The sequence below is a fragment of the Bombus fervidus genome, chromosome 10, assembly GCF_041682495.2.
Source record: "Bombus fervidus isolate BK054 chromosome 10, iyBomFerv1, whole genome shotgun sequence".
NCBI lineage: Eukaryota > Metazoa > Arthropoda > Insecta > Hymenoptera > Apidae > Bombus > Bombus fervidus.
This window is the reverse complement of record NC_091526.1, coordinates 7,735,902-7,757,770: the sequence shown is the minus strand read 5'-3', so window position 1 is coordinate 7,757,770 and position 21,869 is coordinate 7,735,902. Positions and strand designations below refer to the sequence as shown.

Below are 21,869 nucleotides of genomic sequence, written 5' to 3'. Positions count from 1 at the left end.
AATTAACAATAACGATCCGTCCGTATCATTTAAGAATAATTTAACATGATCATACTGATCCACGTGATGAAAGCGGACACTCTCGTGTAGACGGAGGGCGCGTTCTTTCCGCCGCAGGGGAATAAACCCCATGAAACGACTCCCACCACTTCTGCTTCGCCAAACCCGTTTCTCGTGACTAATGGTCCTCCCGAATCACCCTGAAAATAAGAAATTTTTACGTTAGAAGATTGAAAAATTTGCAAGATCGGAAGGTAAAAAAGTTTGAATGTTTGGAATGGTGGAAGATGAAAAATCCGAATGTTTGGGAATTTGAAAGTTAGAGAATTCGAAAAATTGGAAATTCAGAAAATAGAAAATGCAAAAGTTTGAAAATTCGGAAGTTTGAAAATCTGAGAGATTCCAATTATTATTAATGATTATTTATTAATAACTTGAACAATTCAATTGCAAAATAATCCTGTGTTAAAGATTATTTAAAAGTACTTTGCAAGCAGACAGGCTGCCGTTCAAAGGTCCTGTACAAATATTCGTCGGATGTAGAGGATTCTTTTCCTTCGGTTTTAACGATTTAGCTACTGCTTGCTTGCACACATCGTAATCGATGATCGGGAGTATAGCTGCTTGAAGATTCTCAGGCTTTTCGTGAACACGAGTCCTTCCAATACTTCCCCAGCCAGTTAACATCGCCTCTCCGGTAGGAATAGTATCTGGATACGGTAAAGAAACGGTTGAAACAAAAGGATTTAACTCGAGTGGATATTCCACTTGCATCAGTGCAATGTCGTACGGTCCTATGCTCCTAAAAATATTAAGTAAATTAATATTTTAATTTTAAAAACATAATTGTAACTTACAAATACGCTATGAATATTCATACAAATCTATATTTTTATGAGTACAATTAAAATAATGCAACTTAAGTAAAATACCTTGAATATTTTTGCATATTGTCAGTTTTCAGATTTCTCATAAGCGAAGAAAAATTTGCCAACCTAATTGTAAAACTCACCCATCGTATTGTGGATGAACGAATACTCTATTCACTAATCTACTTTGCTCGGTTTCCTCAACAGCCTCTAATTTATATTTCCCAGCAAAGATGTGAAATTCTCCTATTGGAGGTGCCAGAGTTTTGCAATGTCCCGCAGTTAAAATCCATCCAGCTGTCACTAAACTACCGCCGCAGATGTGTCTCGATGGAATTTTTCGTTCTCGGTCACCCCAATGCACCGAAATCTGCCAAGGATGCAACCCTTTCTCCGCGTCTTTTCCTCCGACGATTCTCGTTGGTCTTTGCGCCAGCATCGCCACGCTCGAAATTATTTCTATCGATGAAAAAGCGCGTTCAGATAAGATTAGGCACGTGTAGCAATATTGTTTAGGTACACTGATAAAATTAAATGCAAACGAAATAATATTTTCTCACCGTCTATTCCGATGCACAGAGCGAGATTAATGTGAAGAACTATCAATAATCGTTTAAGAATATAATAAACTTTCATTTCTTCGCGGAATTGTTTATCCTATGAGGAATCGAGATTGAATGGTAAGTTTCGAGAGTGCAATCGCGGAAGAGCATTCTGAAGAGGAACTGAAATCTTTCTTCCTACCAGCTCAGAACTAGTTCTATTTTCACTGTAGACCTTTGACTTTTTATGGTGTGCATTAATAGAGTTTAGGTCTTAGTTCTACCACCTACCTGATAGTTCGTTTATGGGAATTTTGTTCCGTTATGTGAAAAGGAATAATGATGTTTCTAAGGAAGTTATTAATATTTAATAGTTTTTTCTTTTATCGTTTCTCTCTCTTATACATTTGTACGTTAATAGATACGTATTTGGTTATTGCTATATATTTATTGGATAGTAACATTTTGCTTATGGGATTTTTGTCTTATACCGATGCTTCCAAGGGAACTAACATTTAGTTAGTTGATCTTTTTTCATCACTTTATTTCTTTCATATATCTGTACATTCTAAATTTATTCAATAAAACGAAATAAGTAGGTGCAACACAGTCTCCTCGATTTTATTGTACGAATCAATTAATCTTCCCTATCGGATTACTTTCATTTTTACATTTCTTACACCTATATATTCTTTCACATATTTGTAGATTTATATATTATTTAGTTCTTAAATATACATACTATCCTATCCTACACACGTGTATACAATATAATGTACAAATATTTATATTATGACCCCTTGGTACATTTGTTCCTTAGTTCTTAGATATGATATTCTCGATCCAATTGACGAAGGAATACACCTTGGTATATACCGATGCTGCACCCACCGTTCCACATGGAACAATTCCCCAAGAAACGATTCCAATGAGTTCAGGTTTGGCACCGTTGAGGATCAATGGACCGCCAGAGTCGCCCTTAAATGTATAAAATTCACCAATAGAATTCCATGGAAATAGTAAGAAACGGAATAAATGTAAAAGTGCCTGATTCCTTACATTACACGCTGAAAAACCGCCAGTGAGCGGTCCAGTGCAAATATTCGTCTCGTGCAAAGGAGATGGACCAGTGAGTTTCTCTATGGAATTTTTGCAAGTTTGCAGATCGATGATCGGCAACTCGGCAGTTTGAAGATTGTCAGGCATGTTTGGAGTAGAGGTCCTAGATGTTGATCCCCAACCTGTCAAGACCGCTTTCCCCGATGGTGAGTTCGACCTTGTCAGACTAATCGCTTTAACCGCGTTGTTCAGTTTCAGAGGCGATGCCAGTTTCAACAATGCGATGTCATATGGAGCCACATCTCTGAAATTATCACAATGATACGTCGGATTTGTACAGAGTGTATGGTTTGATTCAGTTACGACTACACCGTACATGTTTATATTAAATTTATACTTTTATGCATTTGAGCACAAATAAAGAAATTTATATCTTTGAACTAAGGTATTGTCTCATTCACTAATTATTCTAATCCTTATAATTTTCTATATCTAATATAATAAGATAGTAATATAAGATTATTGTAGGTATAAACCATTATCCCTTAGGTATGAAAATCATACCGGAAAAATAAGATCTTAAGTCCATTATATTTTCGATACAAAACAATTAAAGTGTCTTCTTCGAGTTTTTAAAATTCGACATTGTTGAGTTTTCTAGAAGTATAATTTATATTTTTCATTATTAATTCAATGAAACGTATAGTTACCCCGTATATTTTTCGTGTACAAACGTCTTCACGACTTGGATGCTTTGTTCGGTGCTTTCTGCTTTCTTCAAATTGTGTTTTCCAGCTTTTACGATAAAATCACCATAGGTTGGAACAGCCAGAACACAGTGTCCAGCCGTGACGATCCATTGATTATTCAGGATAGTTCCTCCGCAAAAGTGGGAGTAGCCAAACAACCATCCCCATTGCAAAGAGACTTGCCATGGATATTGCCCAGGGGTAGCTTCACTTCCTCCGACTATGCGGCTATCGAACAATGGTACGGTAAAGCCACGGTAGGCCTTTGCTGTAAATGCAAACAAATAATTTGATTTTAGAGTCAAATATTTTCGTATCTTGTGATGATTATAAAGAAATTCCATCTGCATCATCGCTTGATATTACCGAGTAAGAAGAACTATTTTAATATAATTATTTATTATAATCATTTAAAACATTTCCTTAATTTCATTATCATGAAATTACAAATAATTTAATTTCTTTTTTAAGGAATTTTTAACGGAGTCAAACTAAAAGACTCTGGCTATCACTAATCTACGTTGAAAGTTCACTTACAATTGACGGTCGCTGCAAGCAGGGTAACGAGAATGATCACTTTGAGAGACATTTCGATGATTTGCTGTGGTACATTCTGGCAAGAGAATATATACTGTTGCTATCGATGTGGATTATCGCGGCTTATCGTCGAAATACATTTCGAGATCGTTGATGCGGAGATTAAAAAGATTTCACCGTCAAATTTTTTGTCATCTTTTCTTCCTACGATCGTCTTATCTGTTTTGTGCACGACAGAAATTTTTCATAATTGTGACACGAGAAAATTGGTTACAATCGGTTCGTGGACGCGTGTACTCCAATTGTGCTACTTTTCTCGTGTCAAATACAGATAATGATGATAATAATTAAAGCAGTCGTTAAATATGAAGTAATTTTCGGTATCGACAAGACATTTCGATTTTGAAACATTATTTCCTTTCCTTGAAACAGATTTTTATTCGATACATGTGTCATCTTTGTTTCTCAATCAAAATTAACTCCGAAAGGCAATAAAAAATAAAAGTCTCGTACATTGATTATAGAAATCGTTCTTACTGATTACGTTATAGTTTTCTTTTTAATCTCGATTAATCTTTCTGATATATTTAGATTGATTCGAATATGATCGCCGAGTTTCGACATCGATTAATTTTTAATGCCTGACTCTTGCTTATCGATCATTGCATTTGGATTATAATACAAATAGGAGTGGAGGTTAAATTTAATGGTTTTTGATTAACAAATTCATTTTTATTATTTCGTTTATTCAAAAAACTCTACATTATATTTTATGCAAGGAACTTTTTTTTGGTATTATTTATTATCGTCATAGAAATTTGCTATCGAGTTCTGTACAAAAATGTTGAAAGTAGAGGGACCAAATCAAATTATTTCATGTGAGAGTGGATCCAATCGACGTAGGAGGCAACACGAGTGTAGACGGAGGGCATGTGGCTAGATCCACATGGCATCATACCCCATGAAACGATACCAACTTGTACAGATTTTCCATTAACCTTTTGGGCGAGTGGGCCACCAGAGTCACCCTGGAAACAAATCGAATAAATTCATTGATCTCTCGTTCAAAAAAATCTCCAACTAATCGACTCATCTTCATTTGTAATCTTTGTAACCTTCTCTAATTTTAATTCGAACTCTAATTCAATTTCAATGGCTTTTTATCCTAAAAAATCTGAAGCTAATCTCTCACTCTACTTTATCAATTCCATCTTTATCTCCAATTATTTTCCATCTCCATTCCGATTTCGACTCTAATCCTATTTCACTAGTTTCTTATCCTAAAAACTCTTTAACTAATCCCTCATTCTACTTTATTAATTTCATCTTCAATTGCAATCATTTTCTATACATATTCCAATTTCATACGTACCCTCAACTAAAAATTTCATAATCCAACGCGTAGAATAATTTAAAACGATATGAGATATACTTACAGAGCAAGCAGATACTTCTTTGCCAGCGATTCCAGAGCAGACCTGGGTGTCGAACAGTTCAGGTTGTTGTCCAATGACAGATCCAGAGGTGAGTTGTTTATAACAGTCTTTGTTATCGAGGATGGGTACGACAGCCTTCTGAAGAACATTTGGCATAGATGGTCTACTGGTCTTAGAGACTGATCCCCATCCAGAAAGGACAGCTTGTCCAGTTTGTTTCTCTCCTTGTTTGGGCAGGGTGATTGGTTGAACAAGGTTGTTCAGCTTCAAGGGCGTCGCCAGTTCCAACAGAGCGATATCGTGTTGTGCAACGCCACTATGAAACCATAGAGAAAAGTATGTTAGTAGGATGAGCGATATGATAGTTTATTTGCTTTAAAATAGTCAATCGATCGGAGGAGCCACTCGTCTCGTATCTCTTCTCCTTTACTTGAAGAATAAGAAATGTCGAAACGAAATTACGAATTATCAGTGACAATGTGAAGATACAAGAAAGAAGGTGATTCGGTTACGTCCTCGAGCAAATTGGGTTCACTTCTTAAGCATCTTTTAGAAATAGGAAGCAAGAGAGGGATGGGAGCAACGTGGAAGGTGAGAGGACAAGGTCTTACTTTGCCCTTTAATTAATGAAATCTTATTTGTCTATGAGAGAAGAAATTCTAAAATTTTTTAAATATAAATACACGAGTAGTAGATACGTATTTCAAATGTTGAAATGAAAAATCATTTACGATAGAAACGATATTAAGGAAAGAAAAATGACAAAATTTTCCATTGGTCAAATCTTTTCTCTCGCAATTTCAAAATGACCATTCGAATAATCCTCAAACAATTCTTACCCTTTGTATCCACTGTGGACTATGCTTCTAGCAACCTCCACGATTTGTTGACTGGATTCAGCCTTGTTCAATTCGTATTTGCCAGCGACAACCCTACTTTTTCCAATTTTCATGACGCAGTGGCCAGCGGTCAAGATGTATTTTTCGTTCAGGATGGAACCACCGCAGGAGTGGCTGTATTGAGTTAATGGTGGGATTCCCCATTGAATGGAAACTTGGTATTTGAATTCACCACGGGAGGCTGGAACACCATCGGTGATACGGGGCTGCAGGTTGGTGGGTATGGCCCAGCAGACTATAAAATATTTAATATACGTCAATATTTATATATCCAGATTGATATGCATTTTAAAATCTTTTCTAATATTTTATAAGAATTAAAGAATGTATCCAACATCTTGAGTAAAATCTTGAATGAGATATTCTAAGGTATTTAAACTGATGCAAAAATAGTTAAATAAAATAAAGTAAGAAGTTATGAATTTGTACTCTCTTACCCTGGAGGAGGAGAACGACAGCCAGAATGCTTTTGGTGAACATTGTTGTATGATTGTTCCAATACAACTTGAGAAATCTAGTGGAAATTACGATTTATATAGGATGCTACAGGTCGATATCTGGCGATAATTCTAAATTATAATCGATAACGGATCCACTTGATGTTATTTTTACGTTCGATATGTTAACGTTAAGTTTACGTTTTGAAGAACACATTGATTATCGCTTAATATCGCAATCATATTTTTATTAATAATACTGCCTTACCTTCTTCCATACAATTATATCGCACTAATTGATTATTTTTTCATTAGATATGATTTGATAACAGATTCATTATTGTATCGTCGCGCGTTTGTATCGGGATTGAGCATTTCAATTGTTAAAAAATTTCTATTAAATATAGATACAAATAGGTTACTGACCTAAATCCCAAAAAACATATTCTAACTTATTTCCCAGAAGTGATGAATATAATTCGTCTTTGTTAAATTCATTTATTCGTCCATTCACTTCCTTTTACATCTTACTGAACTCTTATATTTCTATATACTTTGTGTATACTTTACAATATTTACATATCACTTATTAGAATCTAACACGATTATGTGCGCTGGAATATTTAGTAAAGCTGGTAAATGCAGTGAATAATAAAATTCTGTCATTAAGTTACAGAATTCTATATAGCATTTTAATTTTCCCGGTGATAAACTATGCACACATTTGATAATTTCGTAACGGAAAAAAAATTGCTATTATCTTCGGTTTCGATCGATTCCACGCTTATCAATCCAAATTATCACTGTCACACGAGATGGATTCTTTCCTCGATATCGATAGTCGTCGAAATCATTGAGCCGATAAGACACGATAATTAACAATTTTGCGTTGAACGATTCATTTGATAACAGAGATCGATTTCATGTGTTGTAAGTAATTAGACGAGCGATCGTTCTTATTCCTGCCCAAATTTCACGAGCAGTTGGCACGATCTGCGACGCCGGAAGTAGAAACCCGTACGTGCCACGATCTCGAAGCTCTAGCGTGTAGGCGTATTTTATTCCGGCTACTCCCTTGGCCCAATCGTCAGAAGCACCTAAAATTTACTAAGTATTACAAGTCATATATTTTAATTCTTAAGCAACTTTTCTTACAGTCGTTCACGAAAGTATTTGAATATTTACAGAAATCTTTCATGAATATATTTTGCTTATATAAAACATTTGGAATTTTATTAGCATCGAAATGAAACTCGACTATCATGATTATATTGGCAAAGTTTCAACTAAACTGTTACACAAATAGATTTACAAGGAATGATAAATAAAGAATGGAAGATTTCTGTTTCTACTGTCGAACTTTATATGGAACGAAAAAAAAAAAAAAAAAATATATATAAATCGTCGAACGACAAGTTTCGCTTTTAATTGGTAATTCGATTCCCTGGAATTTTATAACAAAATAATTTTGAAGTGAAAGAAATAAAATATAACGATTCTAGAAACAGAAATTCGAATTCGAAAAAAAAATTAAAAGGAAGTAGTTTAATCAATTTTGTGCCGATAAAAATTCGATATATAAAATAAACGTACAATTCTATACTAAATAGAAATAGAATTATCTTTGAAAGTTAATTACTCTCCTACAAAAGGCTATTATGTCCTACAGAAGATTATTTCTATAAATACGAATATCACTTTTGTTTTAATATTTTATGATATGATCTCATTTTGCCTTCCACTTATTTATTGTTCAATGGCCCATTATTTATCAGTTTAATTAACTGTCAGCACGCGAGTACGTTTTTCGCTTCGTGAATTGTTGAATATTATCAAACAAAGGAGATAAGAACCATTTACTTTGGTATCTTACCTATCGTATCTGTTTAATATTGATTTTCACGTGATCGTACCTGAGGTTGGATATAACAGATGTGCTGATGGACCAAGTTGATAATCGGTTCCGTGTATTTTCGAAATGGCTCCTATCGCTTTTTTAGCTACGTTCGCTAATTCGGAATAATCGGGCGGTTTTGAGTACGTATATCCCCATGGTACCAGCCACATTTGCGAGTACGAGTGCAACGTTAGATAAATCCTAAAAGCATTATTCCATCCATCATTTAAATCCATGATCCGAATTAACTTCGATTAGGTTGAATCGGATTCAACATTACCGATGAAACCGTTCGAAATCGCTACGTACAATTTCTAAAAATAGGTCGTGAAAAAGATAAATCACTCGAATACGACAAGCGTTTGTTTGAGATTACTGAATTTAAAAAATCGTAATTTAATTAACTGACGATTTTTCAATCGCCTTTCTAGATTATCCTATATACCTACCTAATATTTTGTTTGTTAGCCAAGATATAATCGGCCATTGCCTTGGTTTCCGGTTCGGAGAACGCTCGCGGTCCGGCGTAAGTCTCGTGGCAAGGGTCCAAACTCGCCCCACCCTCTTCCATTTCACCCCAATGGTAGTCAAAGTTTCTATTCGGGTCGACACCCTCGCATTTGTCCCATAACCACCCTGTATAATGGTTCACTAGCTGGAGAAACCTAAAATGGAGCAACATACTCGTTCGTAAGTCACGGGATACTGAAAAGAGGCGTAAATGTACTTTGCAATTACTTAACCACGTATATTGTAAGTAAAACTAAATTATATTAAATTTTTTTTTTTCAGAAACAGTGATTCAGAAACAATGCTGATCAACTATATAAATTAAAATACAGGTGAGACTGACAATTACGATCGCTATTTGTAAAGATTTCTCTTGGAGCTTGCGATTAGTTATGCTTCCTTTTCATGACAAATAAATTCCTCAAGATAGGAATAGATTCTTTATTCTTAAAGATTGATACTAATTGTGTATCTATAAATCTTGTTATATGAAAATAGAGATAATTTAGTTTGTGAGAGAGTTTCATATATCGATCCACCACCATCCTCAGTTAAGGAGATAACGAACGAGGTGTTTCCTTGAAAAAGATCCAAAAAATCGAAGAACGCAATCGTACCGACTGTCATCTTGATTTTCTGCATGATTACTTCTCGTCTTCCTCCATAATCTGTCGCCAATGTGAGTGAACTCGTAGCCATCCGGATTTGCCACAGGTAAGATCATCCAGTCCGAATTGTCGAGCAATTTAGCGTAGCTCGAGTTTTTCTCGACCAACTGGCTGACGATGTAGGTCGCCACGGCGGAGCCGATCCATTCGCGTGCGTGCATACCTGCCGAATGTAAGGACAATTCCAGAAAAAACCACATAACGGGATAGGGTCACGTGGAACGCGTCGAGCATAGAAACTCTGCTCTCTCGAAAATATTTTGAAACGTATGCTCGAGAAATTTTATTGACTTAGATTTTATTACGTGGGGCAAAAGGTGGACAATTTTTTTCTTATTACGTTCGTCATTTGCATAGAGCGATATCCTTCGACGACTTATTGTTATTTTTTATGACATATCGTTCGAGTAGAAACGGGACGTTAGAAAAGACATGCAAGGCAATCTATTCAGGAATAACTGTCTTCTCGAGGAGGATATGGATTTAATTAATACGGTCTTTATACTTCGACTTAGATGAAGTGCCCAGATATAAGTGTCTGACGCAACATGTACCGAATGTACGAGATGAACTTAGATAACGCGAATAAAGATACAATCATCAATAATAACGTAGCGTAGGTACTCGAAGGTATTAAACAATTAATTAGCAAACATATGAAAATCTGTTGATTCCAAGGAATATTTCATACAGCTTCCTGTATTCTTTTTATTAAATTGTTATGATATCCTGCTCTTTATGTATCTATTATATTTTCTCCCTGTAAATCCTTGAAGTCTTTATCGCAGTAGGAAGCAACATCATACAGGAAACGATCTTCTTTTGAGAACGAAGAAATGAATTTAGAAATTCCCTCGTACGTACGATCTCTCACGTTACTATGCAGAGTCTCGGTTCAGTTAAAACATAAATCCACGGGCTGTCAACGAGAATAACAAAGATCCGGCTTTCATGTTAAAGACTAGAACACGCTACAACTCTGGAGTTTGCCGTATCCATAGTTCAACTCCAATAGAAAATGTCAAGCACGTACGATTGCTAGCCAATTAGCGAATATTAGTCGATTGGCAAGTAGGTATTTTTTTTATAATTTTATAATTTTACGTCCAATAAATACGATAATCAGATGATTGTAATTTGTACAATTTGTTTGTGAAATTGTTGAGTAATTTGAAAATTTTTAGGTAAAATATAGGAGCAGCAACTCACCAGCGTCTATCCAAACAGCCGGTTTGGCTTCACCCTCTTTATTCGGTCCGGTTGAAATTTTTATCATTTTAATAGGTTGGTTTTCGTAACTATATCCTATAGTTATCACTTCGGCTAGGCTTGGATAACTCAAGGCTAAATATTCCAAATACTTAACGATTTCTGAAAGAAAAATGTTCGTATATTAAAATAAATTATTGTAAATTTCTATTCTAAAGAGGTGCTAACAAATTGTGTTCGTAAACTTTCACGATTTGACACGATATTCATCTTGTTGTAGAAATAATATCTTATATTATTTCATATATTATGTTATAGGATATGACTAGAATATTGAAATGGTAAAAATAGATTGAAGACAGTGGAGGAATTTGAAACCGGACGACCAGATTTACATTGGAAATTTCCGAAGAATTTGATACAGAAAAGATATAGTATAGACGCAGAATTTTTGGTGTTTAGTCGTTCAGTTTTCAGCAATAAACTACTAGACATTTTTTACTAAAATCTTATATTTGAAACGTAGGATCTCTCTGCACCGTGCGACGTTTGAACGAGGATTCGAGTCAAAGATCAAACATATAATCAAGTATATAATGTGCAGTTTGTCTGAAGCTTGACATCGAGGCATCCGACGTGAGTAAAAACCTGTTTATCAAATCTTTGTTAATATTTTCCTCACTCGCTGGCTCAGTTTAAATATCTTGATTATTTATTTCTTTATCTAATACGATGACGTTTAGGTAAACAGCGCTTCAATCCAATTAAGTATATCAGGGACAATTTTTTCATTTTCTCGTAGGTGTCATGTACGGATCATTATTTCTTCTTCTGAGAGGAAGGTAGTAGCACAACTTGTTCGTACATTGTTGAGTAAATCGAAGAGTATTGTATGGAAACATACTTACCTCCATATCGATGATACCGTTTCCAAGTCATACTGTGGCCATTAGTCATGACAAGATCTTCGCGTTGCTCCTTTGTCATTTTTGGATTCTGATACGCTATTATTTTCTATTGTAGGGAATTAAACGAACAATTGAAGAGGGAAATAAATTGATGTCACTGTAATTAACTTTAGGTATGATATTATAATTTAAACTAGTCCTTACTATCTCTGCTACATTTTCAATATGCGTAATCACGTATTACAATGATGTGTTAATCTCTAAATTTTCTTAAGACCATTAAGATCGAAATTTTTTAATTCAAAGTAAAATCCAAGTTCAAATCGTCGATACTTGAATTTCAAGGAAAACTCAAAAATCGTAGGAAGGTTAAAATTCTTATTACTATTCCAATATTTGTCTTTTATTGGCAATCTCTTATCATATAATATCGTTAATTAAATATTTGCGTTAAATATTCTGTCAATATTATATCTCGTACCTGAAGGTCCGGTATCAGCACTTTGAAATCGATCCCTTTGTTTCTAAAGAATGTTTTAACGTCAGAGACAAGATCTGGCGCGATAACCACGTCTGTTGTCCTAGAATATCAATCTTAAATATGATTCTTTTGTAATCTATCAAATTAAGATTAAAGGAAATTAACACAAATAAAGAACACACACTTGTTGTACATTGGTTCGGTCCAAAACTTAACATCTTCAGGCTCAGTTTCTTTAAGATCTTTCAGATCGTTCACGTGTCCTTGTGAACTTGGGTACAATCTGATCAATTGATAATTTTTGTAGCTAACTCTGGACGACCGCGGTTTGAAATTTTTCTCTGTACCGATAATAGTAGTCATGATGGAATCGATTCCATTAGCTACCGCAAAAAACACTGATTCAACGATATTTACAAAAGAGAATCCTCTGCCATCGTTATCGATCAATAAATCATGGTCAGTTTCGTTCAATGTAGTATTCTCTTCATTCAGATACCTGAAACAACAACTTCGATTCTTTCAATGTGACCCGTATTCTCATGGTCATTAAATATCCGATTATCCTCTGTATTTTACCAGAATTTAAATAAATCTTCATTCAGAACTTGCGGATCATTATTGACAAGTATAAATCGATCAATCAAAATAAAGTTAATCCAACGTACACTCAATCAAATATAATTCATGAAAATGTTAGAATCGGTAGATTGCGGATATTTATGTATTTATGGGAGATTTAAAAGTAAATTTGACGTACAGAATATACGAGAACGTATAAAGCGTGCAAAGTAAAGCACCGGTCATAAAATTTAACAGATAAAACAAATCTCTATTTAAGTTCTGTTTCTTGAATTATAAATATACACAAATTCTTTTGATAAGGAAATATTTTTCTAATTCTCTATTTCTAAAAATATAAAATTGTATGAGAATCCATAATCTAACTACCTGTTTAAAATTCGTCACAGAAAATAATATTCCTCGAAAACAAACCTTGTTTCACCGTTTCCTTTGTCGGAGGACCAATCATCTTTTCTCATGGAAGAACAATCGTAATTTTCTACGGGCAGAAACTCCAAATCGTCGCGCTGTGGTCGAGCAATGACTCGATTCGACGCGATGATGATCACTGATAAACCGATAAACACGACGCGCAGGATCGACTTGAAGTCGACAGCCATGATCGGCCTTTGTCAGGCCAGGATATGCGACCGTCTCGAAGTCTCCTCGTTGACTGATCTGGTGATTCGAGCCGAAACCAGTCTTTCTCGGACTTGTTCGTCGTATGCGAAAAAGGACAATTTCTCTGGGGCTGCCTTACGAGCGCAGCTTACGGGATTTCTGTATGGTATTCAGTACTCGACTTCCTCGTGAGAACCATCTAAGACCTCGCTTCGATAGTAGATCGAAGGTCCCGAGGTTAGTGGAATACGCATGATTCTATTGGATCGTTAGTAACTTAAAAAATATTTTATTGCCATATTAGAATTTTATTAAATTAGGTCTATGCTCCGTTTTATGGTGTTAAATAAAATAAATTTTACTTCGTTAGTTAGCTCTACATGATCTTTTTTATTAGATTAACGACTGTTTTTCTGAAAGATTTTTTTAATTCCAAATAGTTCTTGCGAGATTACAAAGTATCTTATTTCTTGTCATGGAAAGAGAAATAAATGATATATTCCTTATTTGACGAATAGAAGACTCTGAAGTATCTTGTTATTAGTTATTGTCACTTTAATTAGGAAGATTCTCAATTCGACATTTAGATATTTCGTACAAGTTTATGTGATACTAAATATCTTCCAATTTTGAAAATGCTATTTTAATCTATTGTGTTGCAGAGATGACGGATGATACTGATGAAGTTAAATGCGATGGTCTTCTTGCTTCTGTTTTAGGAATTTGTAAATTTCCAACTCGAAAGCGTGCAATTTTAAACAGGTTAAAGATTATACAGAAGAAAAAGGACAACGTTTGTTGCCTCATAATTATGTTATACTGTGTCTATGAAAAAAGTTTATTGCACGTAAGAGGAATCCGGTTCATTGGAAGGAAACGTTTTACCATTTTTCTTTGCAGCGCGTCTCATTCCATTCTAATCTGCTAACGGTAATCGGGAGGCAATTTTCTATTACCGTAGCTATCTCTTCGCCGAGTTCCATTCGGACAAGGACAAATGTAAAATATGAAAAAGTAAAGAAAATCGATTTAGTTTTCTGGAAACTTTTCCTTTCATTCTGAGCAATACTTTACGTAATAGAGGGCGACTGGTAAGTTGCATATTCTTGAATCAAAGAAAGTAGCTTGATATTTAGTCGATAATGTACAGATTTCTATCCATCAGATCTATCCTACTTTTCAAGTACAGAAGTATGACAGCTCTAGATGCAATTCTTCAAACAAGAAAATTATGAGCAGATTTTTCTCAGGAACAGAGGGAAAAGTAGATTAGGCAAAATTTATTCCTTTTCTTCTTGGATACTATTTTAAACGTATTCCTGAAAATAGGATAAAAATGGATTATCTGATATTACGCTGCGAATATGGTTTATTATCGTTACAACTATAACAGCATACCGTTCTAGTATGCAGCAATACAATTATTGCGTGAACCTACGTAATAATAGAGCGTAAATAAGTAATAATAATTAATAATTATTATAATAATGACTGGTGTTAAATTAATGTTACTCGGTTAGTCAGCTTTCCACGTGTACGAAAATTGAAACATATAAAGACGAGACAACGATCGTGGCTCGCGGCCGGAAACGCCGCCACGAACAACGACTACGAAGAATTAAAATAGAGAGGAGGATCGAGAAGAAAGATCGGATGGTTTGTATTATTCTCGTCTTTTACAGATCGAGATCTATATATCGAATTCTCTGTACGTTCGAGTATACACATCGAATTTTGACTAGCACACAGTTTCTGACAAAAACTCCTCACTCTCCATTTCTTCTCCAATATCATTGGTTCGATAACTGGAAGAGTCATTTGGATAAAGCAGAGGAAGTTTAATAAGAGCCCGATCGACCGATCTTCTCGATTGCATTAAAACAGTGTAAAAAGTAGACGAAGGGGAAAGAAAGAAAATTATCGCGACGTCGAGGATACGATAAACAGTTTCTTTTTTTTTTCTCTTTCTTTTTTATCGTAAATCCCCTCGTGGCACGGTATTGTCGTAATTACAGATAACATTTCTTTCGTAATAATTGACTGCTTATCGTCGTCCCCGCCAATTGGATCTTCCTTCGTCGATTCTCGAATTCTTCTTTCACGAACGAAGGACGTCGCTCGCGAGGACGAATAAATGGCAAGAACCTACGGGGAGTCATTAAACAAAATGTGATGTTTCGTTTCGATACGCTACTCCTCATCGAGTATCGTTTATATTTTTGTTCCGTCACGTTGACGCTGTTGGAGGATCGATCTCTCCTTTTTCTTCCGTTCGCCCCATAACTTTATCCCTTAACTTCTCATCTCTTCATTCGGCGAACAAGCATCGATTCTCTTCTCGATACCTGTTCATATTTTCTGTTCAACTTATTTACAGTTATTTATAGAACGTTTTATTCGTAACGTTAAACCGCTGCTTTCTTTTGGAACATCGCGGGCTACGATACACAGGCACGGCTCCGCAACGACGTAACATTTTCTTCGATAAACATTACTCGAGAGTCCCAAGTATAACGTGATTAATAACGTATATAGATATTCAACTATTTTCTTGAGTTTTCTTGCATTTTTTCGTAACAGTGTACATACATACGTGTAACTATTTCTGCGTGTGATATTTTTTACGATCGAGACACGTACTCGCGAGTCTGCGCTTCGAATGCGCGACGATCTTCGAGATTCGCGCATAGAGCACGATCGATTACTCGTAATCAACTATACCTACCAGCTATCGGTACGTTCGCTTGCATATCGTTCGTGTAATAGTTTCGCGCTGGAAGCAAAGTATAACGTCGTTATCCTGTAACTTCGTCCCTTCACAACGAATACGATTAATGGAAAACGAAAATTCTGTGTAGCATGCGTTGCTCTTGATGATGGTTTACGTTAATTAATGCAGGAACGATTCTCGATTGCAGACGTAAAAAACTGGTACAAAACGGTTAATCATAGACGAATTATTCTTAAGTTAAATCTTCGTGTTTCTTTTCTAAAATGTAACACAACGAGAAGTTGCAATCGCGTCATCGTACTTTGCTCCGATATAGTTTATATTACTTTACTATTCTCTAATATAATAACCAGCAATAACGATCGTCGTTAATAACATTCTCTTCTGAATAGCATGATCACTGACACGAGGATGGAACCGAGTTTCCCATTTCACTTGGATACTTCTTCATTTAGAACAATAACGATTCAATCTCTATCGTTAACTTCTACTGTATTTTTGCTTAGAACGTTCATGCTCTACTGACTCGATTCTACTTCACGAAATGCATGAAGACCTATTACGATAGTCAACTAACGTCCTTCGAATAACACGATCTTGCTATTATTCTTCGTAAATAATGTTCGATCCGTATTCATTCTTCATGATGAATCGCTTCTATCTTGTCTTCGTCGACTTTCTGTCCGAGTTTCAGAGATGAAACCGTTATTCAAGCATTCTCGAGGACGTGTGCGACGAATAAAACAATTTATACGATGTTGGCCTTGGCTATGGAATTGCCCATCATGACCTTGTTCACGAAATTCACTATGGCCGTGGCTGGTTGTTCTGGTTCTAGTTCCGCGAACACGTGGCATTGGTTGTCCGATTTGTGCGCCGGTTTTCTAGCGACGAATCCAAAGCATCGACTGGAAAAAGAGAATTAGACATACAATAAAAAATTCGATTAAATTCCAAGTTTACAACTAATTCAGCTTGAATTTCAAAAGAAATATTAGACAACATATTTATAACCTTCGATTAAATGCCAATTCTAAGAATAATTCAGCTAAAGTTCCAAAGCGAACATTAAATTACAAAGTTGCTATTATAGACTAAATTTTAATCTGAATTCTAAATAATTTCGATTTGAAGGCGCAAGGAAATAATTTTAGGTATCTTCGTGGTAAAGTAAAACTAGTTGTAAGTTTAGGAGAAATTGGAATGTGAAAAGAATGAACATAAAGAACGTACTGGGCACTGACTGAGCGGCCAGTTTCCTCGCTGGCGAAGTCCCAAGTGCGTTCCTCCGTGTCTAAGCCGCAGTAGCTGATATTGTTCGTGGGATAGTGCCTACGGAAGAAAAGCTTCCGCGCGTTATCCGTCAAAGTTATTCCCTGCGTTGAAACTTTGAAATGGACGATAGTCGCTGTAGGCAGTGGCTTCTGCTCGAACATTGTCGTGACTGCCTTTTTGATGGCCTGAGGACCCGTCAGTGATTCCGTGTCCATGGTGAAAAGGTATAAAACATTACAGGCTAAACAGAAATTACAAATCATAAACCATAATGCAATCGAGAAATTAAATTAACATCTATCTAATGACGCAACGTATGCGTCGTGCGTATCTCTTTTTATATACATATAATGATGCATACGTATGCGTCATAGGTCTTCATCGAAAAAGTTTGAAATTGCAAGAATCTCCCAAGGCAAAGAACTTTGATTCTGTACACGTTTAAGTTTTATATATAGTTAATCAAAGAATATTCGTATTTTTGAAATTATTGAATTCGAATGATCAATATTCTTTGATTAATATTTTCCATGTGTTGAAGATTTGACATTAGTCGAATATTACGTTTCCTTAATGAATTACCTGCACCCTGTGCAAGCAGTTGCTGTGTGCTATTCGTGCCAGGTGAATCGAGAGCTCTGGCTGCAGCTTCCGGTTCTGGGAGCAACAGCTGGCAAGGTAGAGCCATCGCCATCAAACTGTGTTGATAAACCAGTGCCGATAACGAGCTGAAGACTGGCTCGTTGGCACATCCCTTTAATCTAACACCTCTGGATGTAGGCTCGATCAAAAAGTGCCTGACTAACTCGCTAGACGGGTCTTTGGGACTGCTTGGTGCACTTGGAGGCGGAGTTGCTACCTTCAGAGCGAGTCCAAAGGCTCCTGGGAAGGAATTGCTATCTCGAACGACGAATGTTCCTGGCGCTGCATCCTTCAGCATTGAGATTGCTGAAAAATATCAATACAGATTCGTGTTTACGTCGTTCAGACTTATCTTTCGGATTCAGACTTTCACAATTAAAAAGTTTCTCAAAAAATGAATAAAAATCCTCATAAATAAAGTTCCTGTAAATGCATAAAAATTAGTAATTTAGTAAAAATATTGCTTCTACGCCGTTTGTCTATGGTTAATTTATTATTTGACGAAAGCCTGCTTAGGAAATTAATACTTCCTTTGTAGATTATTCGAGAAAGATGGAATTCTAGAAGGAAGTTTGAGTGAAATAAGTACCTTGCTCTCGAGATATGTTGGGCTTGTACCAGATCCTGCTGGTGTCGCGCACAAATTTTACGTTGACATCGGCCACTTCTTGCGGCTCGGTGTTCGAATGTACACTGGATCGTCTTGAACCGTAATACTGGATCTGAGGAGATGACTGGCCACCACTGTTTATGGATGTGTACGATGTGGCACTCTAAAATCCAATCATAATACCTTCGTCTTAGAAACTATAATAGCTTCAATACAATGAAAATGAATACTCGTGCAATAAATAAAAATGCAATTAGAAACACGACAAACGATCGATTAAATCGATACAGGTAATAATTGATTGAGAAATAATTCGTAAAATATATTTGACTATACGTACCTTAGGACTTTGAGCAAATTCAATGTGAGTCGGAGTACCAGGGCTGCGCGAGACAGCTTGCGATTGTTGTTGCATCGTTGGCTCGTTTATCGGAGAAACAGATCGGTCCTTGCTACAAGGAAGCAATCACAAGCATCGTTATAAAGTGCATTTCGAGCAGGATCGTTTTCCGCGTGCAGGCAGACGCGTGTATTCCGTGATCTCTGTGTGTGTACAGTGTACAGATGTGTGTTGTCAGGTGATTCGTGCAAGATGGTGTACGCTGTGAGAAAACATCGGAAATGTGGTACATACAAGAACGAGGAAAAGATCGAGGGCCAGGAAGAAGGAATATCGATAAAGGAAACACAGGCGAAGAGACAGAAAAAGAGCGAGAAAGAAATACGATTGCACGAATACGTCTCGTAACTTACAATTCCTTTTTATCCTAAGAACAACGATTCACACACGTCTATATACACGCACAGTTGTCAGCAAAAATTCTTGTCATTGAGTAAAATGATAGTGCATATATTATTGTACATGTTAATTAGTGATATCGAATGTCCTCTTTCTTCGTTTCTTATTATTAATAAGAAGCCTGTCAATGAATTGTTACGTGAGTTTTCTTTGACATATTTTTTCTTTTTCGTTTTTTGCTGTGCTGACATATTTGGACATTCGTTGCATGACAAAATGCTTTCAAGGTGGTTCACGATGCAAGAAGCTCGAGCTTTTGTTAGTCCGACAGGTGCAATATACACACTCACACACGACGAACAATGCGTGTTCTTAGCTCTTCGTTTTTCATCACGATGCTGAGATCTGCAAAATCCCCTACAACCGCATCGATCCGAAATGAAACACGGAAGTTTCATGTATTACAGCTACTTTAACCCTTTAAGAGTGTACTATAATGATAAAGAATTTAGAGTAAGTGATTTAGAAAATAATTATTGCTTTGGCAACGTAATTTCTTGGATTTTTGGTATCAGATACTTACAAAAAGTATATACTTTGCCAATTATAAATATTGGACACACTGGGTGGTTGATAGTAACAGTATACGAATTTCAGTGTAAAGATGTACAAATCAGAAGAGTACAAATTAATGAAGAATTAATTAATAATTGCAAGTAACGTTCCATTACCTTCTTATGCAATCATCAGACGATAGATCTAGATTATCTCTTAGAAACACAGCAATAATATATTTTGCTATTTACTACATATAAATTATTATGTTTTGCTCATATTTATTTCGAATTACACTGTGAAAGGATTAAAATGTTCAAGTCATAAATGTATATCGTCGATCAGATGATATTTTGACATAATTTTTTTGATGGTCATATAAGATGCGGTTGCAGTGGAAGTGTATTGATACAAACGGTTAATGGCACGACATTAAACATTCACGACATATTTGCGAAGTCAACGCATTTCTATCGTTGAGAAGCGCGAGTTCGTCATTTGCCACGTGTTCCAGTGCTCTCAAATAATATATTACCTATAGTCGAACGACGCCGATTGGTTAGTGAGCGGCCATCGTTTGTTATGCGTTTGTTTAAGTGGCCCGCTTGCCGGGAAACTCAAGCGTCTAGAATCACGAATATCGTTCTGCGTCATAATCATTGCTTCCATCAGCAATGTTCGATGGAAGATAATCCCATCAAACCAATTTTGCTTCAGCATTCATTAGGAAATAAAAAATAGGAAAGGAAGAAAATCACTCTGTTCCATTAAAACAAAACTGAAACTTCAGTCATTACGAGTGTGAACTAATTTTCTTACCCTTCAAATCATTATCTTCGTTATCCTCATTTAAATTACTATTATTATAATCTTTTATGTTAATTTAATTAATGTAAAAATTCGAATACAATAAATAAGGAACGAAAGTTATTTGACTTTTGAACTTGATTTTATATTATTCGTAGAATAAATAAATCGAGCTTCCCGAAGCTCCAATACTATTTTCGCTAATCAGAGAATGAAACAAGTTAATAATAATGGAAAAATAACAAAATAGTCGCCCACCTCTGTGTTGTCGGACTCTTGGGTGGAAGTCCCGTCTCCTTCGAGACTTCTCTTCGTTCTTCGATGTAGATCGTTCGTTCGCTGCCATAATTCCCGATGTTGTTATTATTGTTCCCGGTTGACTCCACGTTGTGCACGTTATTGTTGTTGTTGTTCACGTTGTAACTTGTGTTCGTGCTATAGGAGCGATCAGCCGCGAACGTAACCGTAGGCGAAGAATTGTTCACGTACGGAGTTCGAGGATGTACCGGAAACGCCGGAGTTTGCGGCCTCGACGCGCTGTTGACCACCGTACTTCCGGGACTGACGCTCCTCTCGGTCCACGATGAAGCAGAGTCATTGTGCGACTGCAAGTTTTCATCAAATTTTCATGTGTGCTTCATGCGACGTATTATTAAAAAAGTAAGTTGAAGAGATGTTGCGCACATCTAATCAATCTATGAGGCGTATGAAGCAATTTGAAATGTATATGTATATGTATACAATCAATCTAAAATTTCTGGTGAAATATGCAGATAGAATGATTCGAGAGAAATCTAAGACATTTTTAGTCTTAACTCCTTTGCATTTGGAGATACGATGTGATATTATATATTTGGTCGTCCGAAAAGTTTCTTTCGTTTTATAAAGAAATAATGGATGCACAACATTTTCCATTTTATATTATTTTATCGAAAGATCACAACGTTTGACAGATTAGGTTTCATATTTGTTAAAGATGCGTTGTTGTAAAAGACGTGTCTGTAAAAGAAAGACACTTTTCGGGCAACCTAATAGTTAAAGCTTCAGAATATCTTTTCTATTTTTAACATTTTTATCCCTTTAATCTTTAGTCAAGTGTACTAATGTGAGATAATAATAACAAT

At 35.8% G+C, this 21,869-nt stretch overlaps 4 protein-coding genes and 1 long non-coding RNA gene across 20 annotated transcripts in view; 1 reads left to right on the top strand and 4 right to left on the bottom strand.

Annotated features, from left to right (window-relative positions):
* Positions 1-21: 21 nt before the first annotated feature.
* Positions 22-1,870, bottom strand: LOC139991487 (lectizyme). The gene is made up of 3 exons (XM_072011604.1): positions 1,013-1,870; positions 487-802; positions 22-200 (listed from the first exon to the last, which is right to left on the bottom strand). The coding sequence occupies exons 1-3, from the start codon at positions 1,306-1,308 to the stop codon at positions 30-32; spliced, it is 783 nt and encodes a 260-aa protein (XP_071867705.1). The 5' UTR covers positions 1,309-1,870; the 3' UTR covers positions 22-29.
* A 68-nt stretch (positions 1,871-1,938) lies between these two features.
* Positions 1,939-6,689, bottom strand: LOC139991663 (transmembrane protease serine 9). The gene is made up of 7 exons (XM_072011924.1): positions 6,529-6,689; positions 6,032-6,326; positions 5,193-5,508; positions 4,628-4,784; positions 3,181-3,487; positions 2,471-2,774; positions 1,939-2,389 (listed from the first exon to the last, which is right to left on the bottom strand). The coding sequence occupies exons 1-7, from the start codon at positions 6,569-6,571 to the stop codon at positions 2,228-2,230; spliced, it is 1,584 nt and encodes a 527-aa protein (XP_071868025.1). The 5' UTR covers positions 6,572-6,689; the 3' UTR covers positions 1,939-2,227.
* A 321-nt stretch (positions 6,690-7,010) lies between these two features.
* On the bottom strand, positions 7,011-14,115 carry LOC139991485 (carboxypeptidase B). Its single transcript, XM_072011602.1, has 9 exons — positions 13,198-14,115; positions 12,386-12,700; positions 12,202-12,301; positions 11,721-11,826; positions 10,813-10,974; positions 9,553-9,766; positions 8,875-9,090; positions 8,442-8,626; positions 7,011-7,625 (listed from the first exon to the last, which is right to left on the bottom strand). Exons 1-9 carry the CDS (start codon positions 13,383-13,385, stop codon positions 7,450-7,452), a joined length of 1,662 nt encoding a protein of 553 aa, XP_071867703.1. The 5' UTR covers positions 13,386-14,115; the 3' UTR covers positions 7,011-7,449.
* LOC139991488 (uncharacterized) lies at positions 9,007-14,173 on the top strand. Of its 2 annotated transcripts, XR_011800856.1 has the most exons (4): positions 9,007-9,115; positions 9,218-9,267; positions 11,131-11,448; positions 14,106-14,173. It is a non-coding gene; the product is annotated as an uncharacterized lncRNA (long non-coding RNA). The 2 variants fall into 2 exon arrangements; XR_011800855.1 differs by lacking the exon at positions 14,106-14,173 and having other exon boundaries at positions 11,131-11,571.
* A 564-nt stretch (positions 14,174-14,737) lies between these two features.
* Positions 14,738-21,869, bottom strand: part of By (focal adhesion protein tensin) — a 181,172-nt gene continuing 174,040 nt past the window's right edge. For 14 of the 15 annotated variants that reach the window (XM_072011587.1, XM_072011586.1, XM_072011590.1 and 11 more), the window contains 7 exons: positions 21,004-21,350; positions 20,474-20,563; positions 18,985-19,096; positions 18,624-18,807; positions 17,975-18,340; positions 17,351-17,633; positions 14,738-17,025 (listed from right to left, as the gene is read on the bottom strand). In XM_072011587.1, the coding sequence (XP_071867688.1) occupies positions 16,866-17,025; positions 17,351-17,633; positions 17,975-18,340; positions 18,624-18,807; positions 18,985-19,096; positions 20,474-20,563; positions 21,004-21,350 (1,542 nt within the window). In that variant the 3' untranslated portion in view covers positions 14,738-16,865. The remainder of the gene's footprint in view (positions 17,026-17,350; positions 17,634-17,974; positions 18,341-18,623; positions 18,808-18,984; positions 19,097-20,473; positions 20,564-21,003; positions 21,351-21,869) is intronic. The other variant, XM_072011589.1, reaches the window with a different exon arrangement.